Raw genomic sequence first — 14,453 nt, 5'->3', positions numbered from 1 at the left:
AACAGTCAATAGAGGAACAACCTTAAGATCAAATGGTATAGTTTAGGAAAAATACTATACATTTAGTTTAAAAAAAAAATTCCTCTATTGAGGAGACTTGAATCCATGGATTTTAGAAGAGAACCAAAAAAAAAAAAGAGAAAATGTGATAATTCAGGTCTTATACGTTGTGGGGTATGAGAGAAGACTCGGCAAGTGTTGGTTGAGAAAGATAGAGCGGAGGAAGCAAAATTTTTAGGGAAAAAAAAATAGCATGATCTAACTTCTAATAAATAAACGTAGGACATGAGGATTTGAATCACTAACGGACTAACCTCAAGAAAAAAAAAAACTGTAGAGCAATTTTCATATTAGCTCAATGATAAGTACAAATATAGACTCTTTAAATAATGTAATTACATAAATAACTTAAAATGTTAATAATTTACAGACTTGTCAAAATAAAAACTAAGCTCATCTAAAAATGACGTATTCATTTTAATAAACAAAATCTTAAATCCTAAACAGTAGACCCACTGTAATTTCTCCTTTTAATAAAGAAATAAAATCCTAAATCCTAAATCCTAACAAGAAAGAATAATAATAATAAATGTAATAGAATCACATTTATTAATAGCAATTTAATACATATATATATATGAGATAAACCCACTACAAGACAATTTCTGTCATTTTTACTAGCGTTGCTATCAGACGCAATAACTCAAATCAATTGAAATCATTTATGAATCAAAAACTCTACCCCAAAACAGAAGTATAATTTAGCTAAGAATCTATAATCATCTTTCAAATGAAACTAAACATTATCCATTTAGTTGAGAATTTGGTGTCATCTCATCTCTCAACAGACAAGTTTCGTACACATAATCAAGTGATGGGATATGGATGGATATGAACCACAATTTTTTGGAAACGAAATTCTATATAGTTAATGATGAGAGGCAAAATCTTTAGTGCTAAAACAGGGATGCATCACCAATTCCAAGGCTGGTTCAGAAATGTTTAAATTGATTTTACAGAACAATCAAATTTCACGCCAAAATCCAAATAGAGATTCTCAACTTTCTGTCCCATCTTTTCCAGTACCCTTTTTGCCTCTTAACTTTCTCCCGAAAATAAGTCATATATCAAATCTTAACCCACCATATATCAAATCTTTAGACTTGGACCTAAAAATATTTCACACCAACAGAGATATTATGGATCAACCAAAATTTTGTCTACTATTAGCGTATCTGAAAACACAGACTTACCAGTTTATTGTAGTAATTCTGTCCTTTGCACCAAAATTTTCAATGTAGATGGAATCTTTCTGCGGCAGTGGACACTGGCAGATCATCCAAATCCTGGTATCCTCCACTCCTGCTTCATATACTGTTGTCCATATATTTCTTTAAGGCTAAATTACAACAACAACAAAAAAGAAAAAAAAAAAAAAAACTCTTGAAACTTTGCCTTTTGATTCAAAAATGTTCAAACCATTTCAAAAGTTTCAATACTCCCCTTCTCTTTCATATATGTTTTTAAACTATTTTTTGAGCAAACATTTGTTAATATTTTAAACGGAAAGTTGGCGTAATAATATATGGGATGATGTGACAATTAAAAAGAGAGAAAATATGGAAGAAACAAAATGAGGGATTATGACAAAATTGAGTAGACAATGGACAAACAAACTCTCTTGACATTAGAGGAATAAACTTTTTGTCTAACTTTTTGATTCAAAATATCAACAGATGTTTGCTCAAAAGAGTATTTTGAGACGTTTATAAAGATCAAGGATAGTACTGAAAATTTTGAAAGAGAGATTTTTTAAACAAATGACAAAGCTCACAATTTTATTTTATTTTATTTTTTTTGTAATTTAGCCTTTCTCTTCTAATAAAGTGCATTTACAAGTATGCACTTGTATTGGTAAAAGAATATTACATGTACAGTACAACGTTAAAAAAAGGTATACACAAGATGCCCCATCATTGTATGTGAGATGTCATGAATCATGATATAGAGCGACAGAGATACAAAACAAACAAGAAGTGACCAAAATGTATGGAAAGAATGAAACCAATTGATACTGGAGAAGTAGTCTGTAGCAGGTACTCAAATGATATGAGCACAATCACCTGGCTCACATATACACACGGCTGTTTCTGGGTTTAGCTGTCCTGCCAACTCCGGCTGCACCTTGAGATACTCTGTCCGCACGAATTCTGCAGCTTCAGCAGCACGGTCGGCGTCTACGAAAGCGAGACAGCAACCTCTAAATCCAGCACCGCTGAACCGCGCTCCATATACTCCAGGTGCTCTCAAGAGGATCTCGTATAGTTGAACTAGTGGCTCGGAACCTACATGAAAATCATATATAATGTTATAACTTATTGGTTGTTTTGTGACATGGTTTCTCAGCAAAAAGTAAATCTAAGCAATAAAGTACTGCAGCAACAATTTCATTCAGAAGTTGTGTTGTGCAATTCGAATGAAGAAACTATGGAATCAGTATCATTCAGTATTCCAAGTCTAATAGGAAAATCTGAAAAATTATTCAAACCAACGAGCTGGAAGTATAACTAGCCTAGTGATCCTCATGATGCAAAGCATTGAAGAAACAATCCATATTTGATAACTAAAAGCAGTTAGACAAAACAACGTATTTAATGGAGTATCATGGAGTAATTTCATTAAATATGCGTTAATGGAATAAGAAGGTGACCATCGGATAAAGCTTTGCAGTCATCACTAATTAGAACTTTCACGCACAGCTAAAGACATAGCTGTGACATAAAAGACATAATAATGCGTCTTTTCTTGTTTACTCAACTACAAATTTAAGATACCGTACCCAGTAGAGCAGGAAAGAGAAGACATTATAGCATGCCCAAGGAAGGTTTCTTGACGTAAGGAATTAAGGTCATACCACATTCATAGTTTACAATTGAACTTCGACCAGAAGCCGCAATGAGCTTTCCAAACTCTTCCAACCTTCCTGAAGCCCAAGCTTCGAGTCCTATAGTGACCAATATATTATAATGCTGTTCAAGTCCTCTACATGGCTACAACTGAGAAAAAAAACGGGTACTTGTATAGAGGAAACATAGAATGGTTTTGCAAACAATAACGTCTATGAAAGAGTACCTTGTAAGACCCGCGCGTTTTCTGAGAAATAATGCTCTGCTCTTTTTGCCAAGTTTGTTTCTAACATGGACTGTAGAGGAAAACCCGAGCAAGGTGAAATATATGAAGAAGTTACAAAAACAAAGTCCAAAGGAGGATATTTGCCATTTGGTGGACTTGAGTGAATAGATGGAAATTGGAATACATGAACTGAAAAATAAAAAGTCCATAAACAAGTAAAAGAAATGAAGTTGACTGGGCATTGCATTTCTACAAAACATCAACTAAATGGGCAATCCAGAATTTTTTTCCATCAAACAAAACATTGATTCAATACCCGAATACACAAAAATCAAAGCAATCTTATAGTAGCCATTTAGACTTGCTGGAATAGGACTATGTAAATAAATGGAACTAAAAGAATCTGGTGGTCGGGGCTGAATTTATATGGCAGAAAAAACAATGAAAAATAATCGAAGTTTTGTAACAAAATAAGTGATTGAAGCAGTAGAGTACGGACTTCAGGCAGTACTACGTTATGGTTTTAACCTCAAACTCTGATATTAGAAGACCTATTCTTCATTTATGCATTTTATCTCATAATGTAGAATATAGAGAGAAATGCTTGAAGTCTTATTAACAGAATCAAGGAGATAGTTGACAAGTGTTTCTAACTTCATCTCTTCCATAACATCTATAATCTAATATTGAAGCCAAGTTAATAAACGGAACCAAGGAGAGTGCACCAGATAAGCTAATCCTACAATCTTGAAGCCAAGTTTCCCAAAAAAGCATAACGTCTAACACAATGATATTTTTCTGCTTTTTCCCCTGATCTCATCGCCTTCAACAATTAGATTTTAAAGACAATCATTTCCTTGTTAGTTCTACAAGATGGGTGCCATATATGCGTTCATTAATTCAATTTTTCAGATTTTCACAGTTGGTAACATAGGCAAATCCAGGCTGACCAAATTGAACAACAATGCATTAATAAATCAATTAAAAACTTGTATGGCATAATGACATGCATAACTTTGAAGCTTACTAATTGACTAGAACATAAATCCCAATTAATCATACAAACATTCACAAAAGCAAAAATTCTGGTTGTAAGGTAGGTAGTTAACAAAACCAGTTATCTTTGACATTAATATTAAAATGACATTACCTTATGAGCTTCGTAAACTTCCGGCTCAACTGATAAGAAGAGAAAATTCAGAAAGGAAATAAGAATCAAAATCATCAAACGAGGATTTAAAAATAATCAAAACAAAAAATAAAACTTCAAAAGGTCTGCAGAAATACTCGCCGTTACAAAGGAGTGGCTCTACATCACAATTGCCAGACGCGCTATAGAATGAAAAGGAAGAGTAATAAATCCAATTTGCCCCTTTAAAAGGAACAGATTTCATCATATAATACTCATTTAACGTGAAAGAAGATAGAAGAGAAACCCTTTATACATTTACATTTCAGATTTTTGTCTCGATGAAATGTAGACCGGGTTATACATGTCTATAGGACCAGAGGTCATCTATCATGCATGGTAAGGAATTCACAAGTGTTTCCCGAATCCAAGAGCCTTTTCGGAAAGGTCCTCTAGCTTCTCCTTTGTAGGTATACGATTCCCTTGCAAAAATATATTTCACTTCCTATCTCCTCCGTCCAATGTTCCCACAGACTCATCTTAAGATCAGTTTTCCAGTGCAACCTTGTACTCGATTATCTGATTCTCTATGTATATTGTCATTACAACAGTGAGACCACCCCATAAACTCGCCTTTTTAACTCAGTGAAAAAAAGTTGCTTGAAATAATGCAAGCAGCCCATTTTATTTGTCCCACTTTAACTTCATCTATCGTACTAAAAGTTTCTCCTATTATATAAATGAATTTTTCAAGACACTTGAAATAGTGACTCAAAAAGATATTTTTTGTGATAGTACTATTTCCTATCTCAACTTCAAGCATTACAGGCTAAAATTCATAATTTCATGATGTACTAAAACTTAAAACCTCAAATGCGAAATGGCCCTAAAACACAGAAGGAAGATGTTCTGATATAAAGAAATCAGTATTTTTAAAACCCATTCAAATAGGGAGGAGGTCCAATCTGCAAGAAGGGTGTAAATCTTACTTCAGAAGAATTTTTGCAGCCTCTTGACACTCTGCAACACGGTGATTATATCCAGGGTTATTTGTCAAAGCCTGCCTCAATCCTGACAATGCTAATAAAATTTGGTATCCCTCTGGTGTATCAGATTTTGGACTGCTTTCCGTCTTTAGGGGGCGTATAAGCTCGAACTCCTTGGTCTTCACATGTCAAGTAATAATGATGAAACACATTATGGTCACAATTAAAGGATAAACCATGTGACAGGCCACAGTTTTGGAAATAGAGAGGGAGAGAGATATCCAAACACTCAAAAGCCAGTACAGTCTAAAAGGATTGAGGTTTGCTTCTGAAAAATATGAGTGAAATGAAATAGATGAACCAACATCAAACTGCATTATTAGAAAAGAATCAAACATTGCTGGAGAAACAAGTATTAGGCACGAGGAGTACACATTCTGCACGTTTAAATTGTAAAGAATAGTCGAAGTGAAAAAGAGGAAAAGTGAAATGCCTATTTCACTATTGCCAAGGCTGATTAGAGGCAGAATGAGAAAAGATTACTACCCAAAACAAGAGAACAATAACCCAGATAGCTAAAATATAAGCTGTAACCCAAATATATCAACTCCTTTCTTTACCGTATGTTTTTGTAAAGGAAGCCTAGCTAAATATCAACACTGGCATTAACTTGGTTGTGTACCCCATACTGTTTTTTTTTTTTAAGAATCAAAGCTTTTTGCCATTGGATACGTATAAAAAGTAAATAAAACAGAAGAACAAGGAAAACACTCCCCAAGCTAAAAAGCTCACAGAAAACTGCTCTTAGGAGAATAACCTACAAAGGGTATACAAGTACAAAAATCTTTAGAAAGGGTACCCAAAATGTTATCAAGATTACAAGAAGCGAGGGATAGAAGGGTTATACAATAAAATTGAGGTTTGCTTTAATTCCTTGTACAGTCTATCATTACCCTCTCCTTTCTTACTCAGATATTTTGGTCAATCAAGACATTATAAGATTGTTACTAACTTTTTCATGTAAGAGTTGATATTTTAAGGGGAAAAAATCAAAGAAGAAGAAAGAAGAACCAGAGTGTTATAAATTGTGAGGGAGGAAATCTCATTCTCGATTCTTTTTTTTAATCTTGTTCTACCTAATTAATTTGAAGTATTCAGTTACAATTACGATCCTTGCTTAGTATAGATAGTCTTTATTTTAAATACAGATATAAACAATGTTTATACCTAATTTACTTGTATATCACTTGAAGAATATTCCGGCTATTTTATGAACTCAATGGAAATTTGACTTTATAAACCAACTAGAAAATTGGGCAACCCTAACAGAAAGGAAAAGCAGTTGCAAAACAGAACTCTACATACTATACAAATTACAATATGAAGAAACAATATAATGAAATCCAAACATTTTACATATTTACACAAAAATAAGTGAATAGCATATTACTTAACTCAAAAGAGTTCATTTGAAAAACTAAATACAGAAACCGTCCCTTAATCCTGCCGATATTGTGAAAACTAAAGGGTCCTCTTTTATTATTTTTCCAAAATTGAAAATACAAAACAACTTATTGGTACAAGTACTTCATTTGTGGAATAAACTAGCAGAAAAATTAACAAAATCAATAAAATAAGTATATCACGTACTTTGATGCTTGGAAAAGATGCAAAATGATAAAATCGTAAATGAAACCAAATTCTGCTGTAATTTATCACCAGTTATTTTCTAAAACACGAAAATCTATCCACTACCTTGCAGTTCATGTGCAATAGACAACCATAGCTTGAAAGTAATATTGCTGATTGGTCCAGTATGCCATTTCTCAGACCCAAGTATCCATTTTCAATTAGCCTACATTACAAAGGAGAGACGACAAATAAAAACATGTGTATATACATCAAGCATGCACATTTAACCGCATGTGGTAATGCTATTGAATTTCTTAAGGAAAATAATTATTTCAACCATCTCATATTGATTAGTAAATAAGCATTCTTCATTTAATAATAAATTTGTGAAGCAACTCAAGGGTTGATTAGTAACGATTTGAATAATCAATCTCTTTGTTAATAAAATCTATTGAATAATTTTTTTTCAAATTAGCAAAAAATAAAAATAAATAAATAAATCAAAAATTATTTTTTCTAAAAGACAACATCTCTATAATAAATCACTTTACGGATTTATGCAGCTGATTCTATCTAAAGAAATACCAAACTGACCCAAATGGGTACCACCTCATGCATTCATCCATATCCATAAAATTCCTCATATAAAAACTAAAAAATTCCCGGACATTAACAGTTCATCTATTACCTTACCAAAATTTCATGAGATTAATTAATGGTATCAAATTATCAATGGGTATTAACAGCTATGGTTAAATAAATCGTCTATGAAATTTGGCAAGATAAACGGTGATACATGGGCAGTTGGGCCTGTTGCAGCCCCTACAAAATGATTTCATAATGAAGCATGAACTTGAAACAAATGAAATTTAAAGACAAGTTTTATGTTTCAACGAATTAAAATTTGGAAGTTTACTGTAAGAAAAATACATCAAATTTATTCTCATCATCCACAATTTAGTGCCATATTTAATTCTGAAGTTATTATATTTGCAAAAGATTATGGGGGGATCCTCTATCCCTGAATGGAAGAATGCATGATAGAAGAGCTATAGAAAGGACATCTAGAAATAATATAAGTTCCTTTAACATCACACGTAGAGTCAAATTTCCAACTTTTTAACACCATTATCTTAAAAGCAGGTTCTATCTAATTTTCGTTTGCATGGTTAATTTGAACAACATGTACACTAGCAGCATTGCACTCTCAGACTGACCAATTGACCATATGCAGTAGAAGTATAATCAAGCAATCGAGGTACCTACCTATCGTATTCGATATTTTCTGTGGGAGATATTGTTAAATTATTGGCACTTTCCAGCGCTAACAAGTAAGCCAATCCAACCTGTCAACCATAAACTACAGATATTAAAACTTAGTTATTGAAATTAACGCCTCGTTTAATCATCCAGTTATGTGTATATTATTTTTACACTTCAGTCTAAACATGTACTCTAGAGACTACATTACAGAACGTGATATCCAATTCTTCCACTCAAGACTAGTAACACAGACTCCAACTGGTGCATACTATCAAATTGCTTCGAGAGTCCAAAGCCAATCACTCTAAAATTCTAGTTTAATCACATTATAGTCTTTTGTGAACTCCAACTGGGGGCCTACAGATAACTTCGTACTTTATTGCAATCGCCTGAAAAGTGTCTCCTTTTACGTTAATATGTTTCACATATAATTTAATTACTTTTAAAGCTTATTTTCTTCTTGAAAGTGAGAATAATGATTCAAATGTACAATAAATCATTAATTTTTTATAAAATAAAACCATTTTAAAATTTTCACACATGCCTTGTTCCTAAAGTTACTAGTATAATATATGTGTATATTTCATTAATAAGTATTTAGCTTGTACTATCCACTGGCTCTTCCAATCTTTTTATCTCTTCTTTATGCGTGCAAAAACCCTGTTGTTTCTAGTGAACTTTGAACTTAGGAATTAGGAAATGTCAAAAGTGGACTCTTTTCACAAAAAAATATGTGCGTGCAAAAGTAAACAAAGCTGCAAGTCTGGGACACATTCATTAGGTAGCAAAAAATATATCCATACCACAGCCCAAATTATGTAGTATAAAAGATTTAAACATAGAAAGGAGTCCCCAAAAATGGCCAAAAAAATAACGGTCTCCTTTGTGGCCAACTCATTTGTGTCAAAGTCAAACTAATTATGCTGGCTTCTGAAAGAATGATTTTTTCGAGTCTTGGTACTTAAAAACATGTTACGAAGTCATTTAACCCTATTAACAATCGACCAACTTTACAGCGTCAGAATGCAGAAGGAGACATGAAGAATGAGAGGAAGGAAAAAAAAAAATACTTACAGCTGCAGAAGAGCTGAGGCCTGAACTGTCAAGACCTTCAGAACCACAAACATAGCCTATTATACCCTGAAACATTGCAATAAAAGATCTCAGAAATATTTTAGCTACCTCATGGCTTTAGAGCTTTTGTATATCCACTTCAACATTGCATCGGGGTTTGATTTAGGTGCCGAGGGAGGCGAGAATGCTCCCACCCACATGGATGGTCCGTGAAACAGGTTCACAGACCATTTGATGTTTAGACACCACAATAGCAATGCTAGTCTAAAACAATTATGTAAAGGTAAAGTGATAACTGATATCTTCCTGATTAATCTAAAACCTAGACATTCTACTCCCATTGATGCATGCAGCCAAAAGATTAGGTAATGACTCCAAGTCTACAAGTTATAGAGCTGAAACACTTTGGCTGCTAATTGTTCCCAAAAAAGCTAATCGTTCAATGAAAGCAAACACTATGCATCTTGCAATTTTATATACTATTTGGCACTGAATTTTTAACTGGGTTCAGCAGAAACTAGTTGTGAACTCCAAATAGAAGAGAAACAAAGAAAAGTCTCTAACCTGAGAAAGACAATGTTCTTTTCTTTGTAGTGCATATACTGCACCTCTAGCATACCTTCCCCAGTTATTTTCCTCTGTCCCTTCCTTCTTGTTACTAGTTTGGTCTGGATACTGGTTTTCATCAACTCTGCAGTTTCCACGATAACAAATGAACAAGTGTTTATTATACGATGTCATGTATAGCATCAATGTGCAAGAAAATTATGCATTTGCAGACCTATGTGGAAAGGTAACGGCTAATATCAATAGGAAATCACAACACAGACAAACAAGTCGTACCATATTTCACATCACTTGAAGCAATCATGATTTTCATTTCGTACAAAATTTTGGGGAAAATACAAAATAATAAACAGTTCAAGTTTTGAAAGGAAAATTAACTCACAAGTTGAAGTCTTGTACACATAATTCTAGTCCCCTTTGTACTCTAAGTAATAGTAGTGATATTAACAAAAGCAAGTAAGCAACCACAAAACGATCCGAGAAGACGTTTTCCACCTAAGCAGAAAAGGTTATAAAGAGTCGAACAAACTATTGTAGAAACCTTCGAATAACAGGATGCAAAGGGAGGAAACGACTTTGTTGGAGACAACCTGGTTAAGTTAGTTATTAAATTATTTCTCGTAAACATGAATTGGCTTCTTTGGGCTTTTCACAGACATTCTTTAATTACAGCAGCATTAGAAGTCTTTTGTTCTATATTGCATTATGCTATGATTCTTTTATCTCAGCCTATCGGCAATCTTGTAGTGATGACTTATTCACATGAATTCACGAATGAAAAGCCTGTGGTTTTCACCTATTAATGACAAAAGTAGCATTAAGGTTTTATTTGATGTATACTTCCACAAGAGTTATGAGATATGGAAGAAAAAGATTTTAGAGAGTAGATCACACCTGAAATTAACATCTCCTTTAAACTCTGCTGATCGCAGTACAACCTACAAGAGCTCCAAAATATTACTTGATAAACTAGCATGCGTCAACTTTGGTTTCACGATAAAATACGTAGCTCTTGCTATTAGATCATTTGTGAGAAATATAAACAGAGATCAACATCTCCATGTGCAGAGAAAGTTAAAAAGTTGAAGTTGAAAAAACCAAGAAATTAAAATGCTGTCAATATACTTTACAGCCATGGTTTTAGACATCCATTTAGACCAAACGTAACATAGGTCATTGATCCTTGTAATCGATTCTCCAGCTTTACAAGTTACAATTACATATATAAAGACATACAAATGCATGTCTATGTGTGCACAAACATCATAAACAGAAAGAACTGATGACTATAGCCTGTACCAACCAATGTCATTTCATAGTGGTCCATAAAGCCAACACGTCATTGGTTGAAACCTTTAGGTCATTTGAAACAAATGGGAAAAAAATCTAACTTTATAGATTTCTTTTATATTTTTGACCTATTGACATTTCAAGTTCCTTTCATTTCTATTCACTTTCTTTAACTTTGATTAACTTCGTTCTATCTCTTGTTTTCCTTGAAAGATGGCCCTCTTGCGAACCATGCATACACAATAGTTCACTTTTTATACTTTGGAACCAAGCCAAGGAGTTGAGTTCTAAAACCCAAAAATTCCTAACTAACAAAATCTAAAATCTAAATATCTCCTAGTACTTACCATGATCACTGATGAGGCATATGGCATGATCAGATTAGCTAGAACTTGATTTTAAATTGCCTTGAGGTATGAAATGTTTAATGCTGGATTTGATATAGCTGAGACATCATTGTCTTTTTAGAACAATTCAAAAATCAGCTGGCATTTCAGGCCATCTTAGCATTGCTACTAAGCATCGATAACCTGGTTATCATGCGTTTTCACCAACTATCAAGACTAACAATGAGTTCTCAAGTTGGTAAAAGTGTCCTTAGAAACTGGGTGAAGAAATTTTCTTCCAAAATGCATATTCAGTGTTCTATCGTCATTTTCCATGCATAACATAACTGTCAGATGGGATCTATTGATTACCTTTGCAGGTTTTATTATCAACTTTCAAAACTTCTCCACACTTTTTTTCCTTATAAATCTCTGTTAATGATGTTCCCTATGACTTCACCTAGTCGCTGAAATCATATTCAAGTATAAACTAAAATACTTGGGTTTCATCTTAAACTTAAAATAAGCAAAATATAACAGATTTAAACCTGTACGTGAAGAGCTGATCTCGAGGCACTAGAAATATTACATCCTTAAAAATAAAGTGTTCCTAGTCTCTCAGTTGAGATTCATAACTGTGTAATTTGAATGGCTACACAGAATATCGTAATTGCACAATCATTACCTGAGAATCGCCAGACGGAACAAATCCTAAGAGCACACCCTTATTTATCGCCATTGCCGAAACATTCCCACCCTAGCAACCAATAGAAGAGATTAACAAAAACATCAATATCATCATGGAATAAACTCCAGAACAATAAACTAAGTTCTTCATTTACTAATATAAAGCATAAAAGTTAAAATTAAAGAAAATGCCGCTACGTTTGCTGACTTGAAGCACCACCAATACGAACTACTCCAATGAGACAGCGGATGCGCAATTTCAAGAGATCATATAGAACTAACCTGATGATCAATATGAGCTCCCAATGGACAAATTCGATACGGAGAGACGACTATTCGAACGTCCTCTGTACTTCTCTTGGACATTTCCGAAACAACCTTCTTAACTACATTTATCTAAAACAGCAAAGCAGGCCAATCACAAATTAACCAGAAGAGATCCAATATAAAAACCATAAGAGAGTGAGATTCGCGTCGGTAACAAACAATGCCCCATTCGATCCCCATATTCACGTTGCGATGCCAGATCCAGTGAGAAAGTACTAAATGAATCGAAATTAAGTAATTCAAGCAAACATGTACAAAATATCAACTCAAGTTTTCCAGCTACAAGTGATTTAACAGAGCACGGAAAACACCAGTGTCGTCCCAAGTAAATCGAATAAACAAACAATCCAGAAAGCAATGGACAGACATTAACGAAATGAACACGAGAACGATGTAAAGAGATTCGTAAGAAAACCAGAAACAAGAGAAGCCGCATTGCTTGAAGAATTACCTCTTCCTCCGAAGGCCATGACGGATTCCCCATGCTCTGCAGTGCCAGAACAATTACCGACGCGATTCGGTAGGAAGGCCAATGCAGAAGAATTCTGAGGCTTCCCGGAGGAACCGAAACGAGGAGTAGAGGTGAGGGAATCTAGAGCGATGATAATGGAGTTGGCACAACAGAGGATCAGATGAAACGTCGTGTCTCGTGATTTTACTATCGCGCCTTCTCCGCGGCCTAAATATGGACGATGTTTGTATGGCCTTTGACTCGGTTTGCCGTTTGCCGCGCCCGTGGCCGTGAGGTGATAAGATAACACGTTTTTAATGTTAAATTTCGCATCCTTTTTTCAATCTCAAATGGTGTTCCTTTTCTTTTTTTTATTACAAATTTGGTAATGTATAATGTATTATCCGTTCTAGTTTTATTACCGAATCTAAGTATTTTATAAATATTTATATTTTTCATTTTTCATTTTTTTATAAATTGAATAGAAATTTTAAAAATAACAAAAATAAGTTTTTATAGCTCGTCTAATTTTCTTATTTTCGTTTTCTCTATTAAAAAAAATATATAATTACATCTCCTCAGCACCCATAAATTTAAAAAATGATGAAACATGATTTAATTTGTATTGGAATAAATGGACACGGAAATGTGTTAAAAAAAATTATAAATAATAAACATAAATAGTTTATTAAGTAACTTAAAAAGTTTTTCGTTGTTAACCTAGTCTTTAGTGTCTACTTCGAATTTTGTTTGTTTGTGTAGTATAGATTTATTTTCAATCTGATCCCCTTAATTTAAAAGTTTCGATTTGGTCTCAGTAATTAAAATTAATTTCATAAATTGTTAATATCTTTTATCATTTTATTGTACGTTTTTTATTAGGATAATTGTGCTAAGTGGTCGAGTACACAAAATAAAATAAATATGAACTCTTTTTTAATTCTCTTTGGTAAAACACAATTAAGGGGTATTTTGTGATATTCAACCCAATCATATTACCAATAATTGTGGATGTGATGTGTTTGGAAGTTGTCCATACATATATTTTATGCTTTTGGAAGTCATTTCATGGTGTTTTAACATGTTTTATGTCAATAAAAGTAATTCAGTGTTTTTTATCAAATTCACAACCTCTTAATTGTAAATTATGTTAATTAGTTATGCTCACTTTTGGCAAAAAAAAAAAAACTGTGTTAAATAGTTTAGTCAAAATTATTATTATTATTTTTAGTACAAGTGGGGTGGGGAATTCGAATTCATGACCTTTTGATAAGAGATACGTGTCTTAACCACTTGAATTATGTTCGGATAAATACCTTAATCACTTGAGCTATGCTCAATTTTGCTGAGTCAAAATTATTTAATAACACAGTTTAGTCAGTATGACTACAATAATTCAAATTAAAAGTGTAATTAACCGTGTATGAATTTGTGCTCCACCTAAAATTATGAATCCACCGAGAGTGATTTCCAAAATTTAATCCTGTATAATATATATATATATATATATATATATATATATCTATCTTTTTTTATTACAAATATGAAAATGAAAATTAGCCGGATGTCTTTTAACTGTGAACTATGCT

The 14,453-nt window shown here is 33.2% G+C and overlaps 1 protein-coding gene across 1 annotated transcript; it reads right to left on the bottom strand.

Annotated features, from left to right (window-relative positions):
* Positions 1-1,826: 1,826 nt before the first annotated feature.
* On the bottom strand, positions 1,827-13,151 carry GALAK (galacturonic acid kinase). The gene is made up of 14 exons (XM_022279788.2): positions 12,865-13,151; positions 12,369-12,482; positions 12,085-12,156; positions 10,678-10,721; positions 9,781-9,907; positions 9,217-9,282; positions 8,146-8,225; positions 7,003-7,102; positions 5,251-5,426; positions 4,424-4,464; positions 4,283-4,311; positions 3,133-3,202; positions 2,915-3,004; positions 1,827-2,345 (listed from the first exon to the last, which is right to left on the bottom strand). The coding sequence occupies exons 1-14, from the start codon at positions 12,895-12,897 to the stop codon at positions 2,101-2,103; spliced, it is 1,287 nt and encodes a 428-aa protein (XP_022135480.1). The 5' UTR covers positions 12,898-13,151; the 3' UTR covers positions 1,827-2,100.
* Between the last annotated feature and the right edge of the window lie 1,302 nt (positions 13,152-14,453).

Source organism: Momordica charantia (assembly GCF_013281855.1).
Source record: "Momordica charantia cultivar OHB3-1 chromosome 6 unlocalized genomic scaffold, Mcharantia_2.0 BLBB01000006.1, whole genome shotgun sequence".
NCBI classification, from domain to species: Eukaryota; Viridiplantae; Streptophyta; class Magnoliopsida; order Cucurbitales; family Cucurbitaceae; genus Momordica; species Momordica charantia.
The sequence above is the reverse complement of the archived record's forward strand: the minus strand, read 5'-3'. Positions and strand labels throughout refer to the sequence as shown.

What these genes read in the sequence shown, in the direction of transcription:
- GALAK (XM_022279788.2), bottom strand. Translation starts at nt 12,897, where the DNA reads ATGGGGAATCCGTCATGGCCTTCGGAGGAAGAG. An exon ending in CATGGCCTTCGGAGGAAGAG is followed by an intron (nt 12,483 to 12,864) that starts GTAATTCTTCAA and finishes TTGCTGTTTTAG; the next exon opens with ATAAATGTAGTTAAGAAGGT. An exon ending in GCCTCAGCTCTTCTGCAGCT is followed by an intron (nt 8,226 to 9,216) that starts GTAAGTATTTTT and finishes TATGGTTGACAG; the next exon opens with GTTGGATTGGCTTACTTGTT.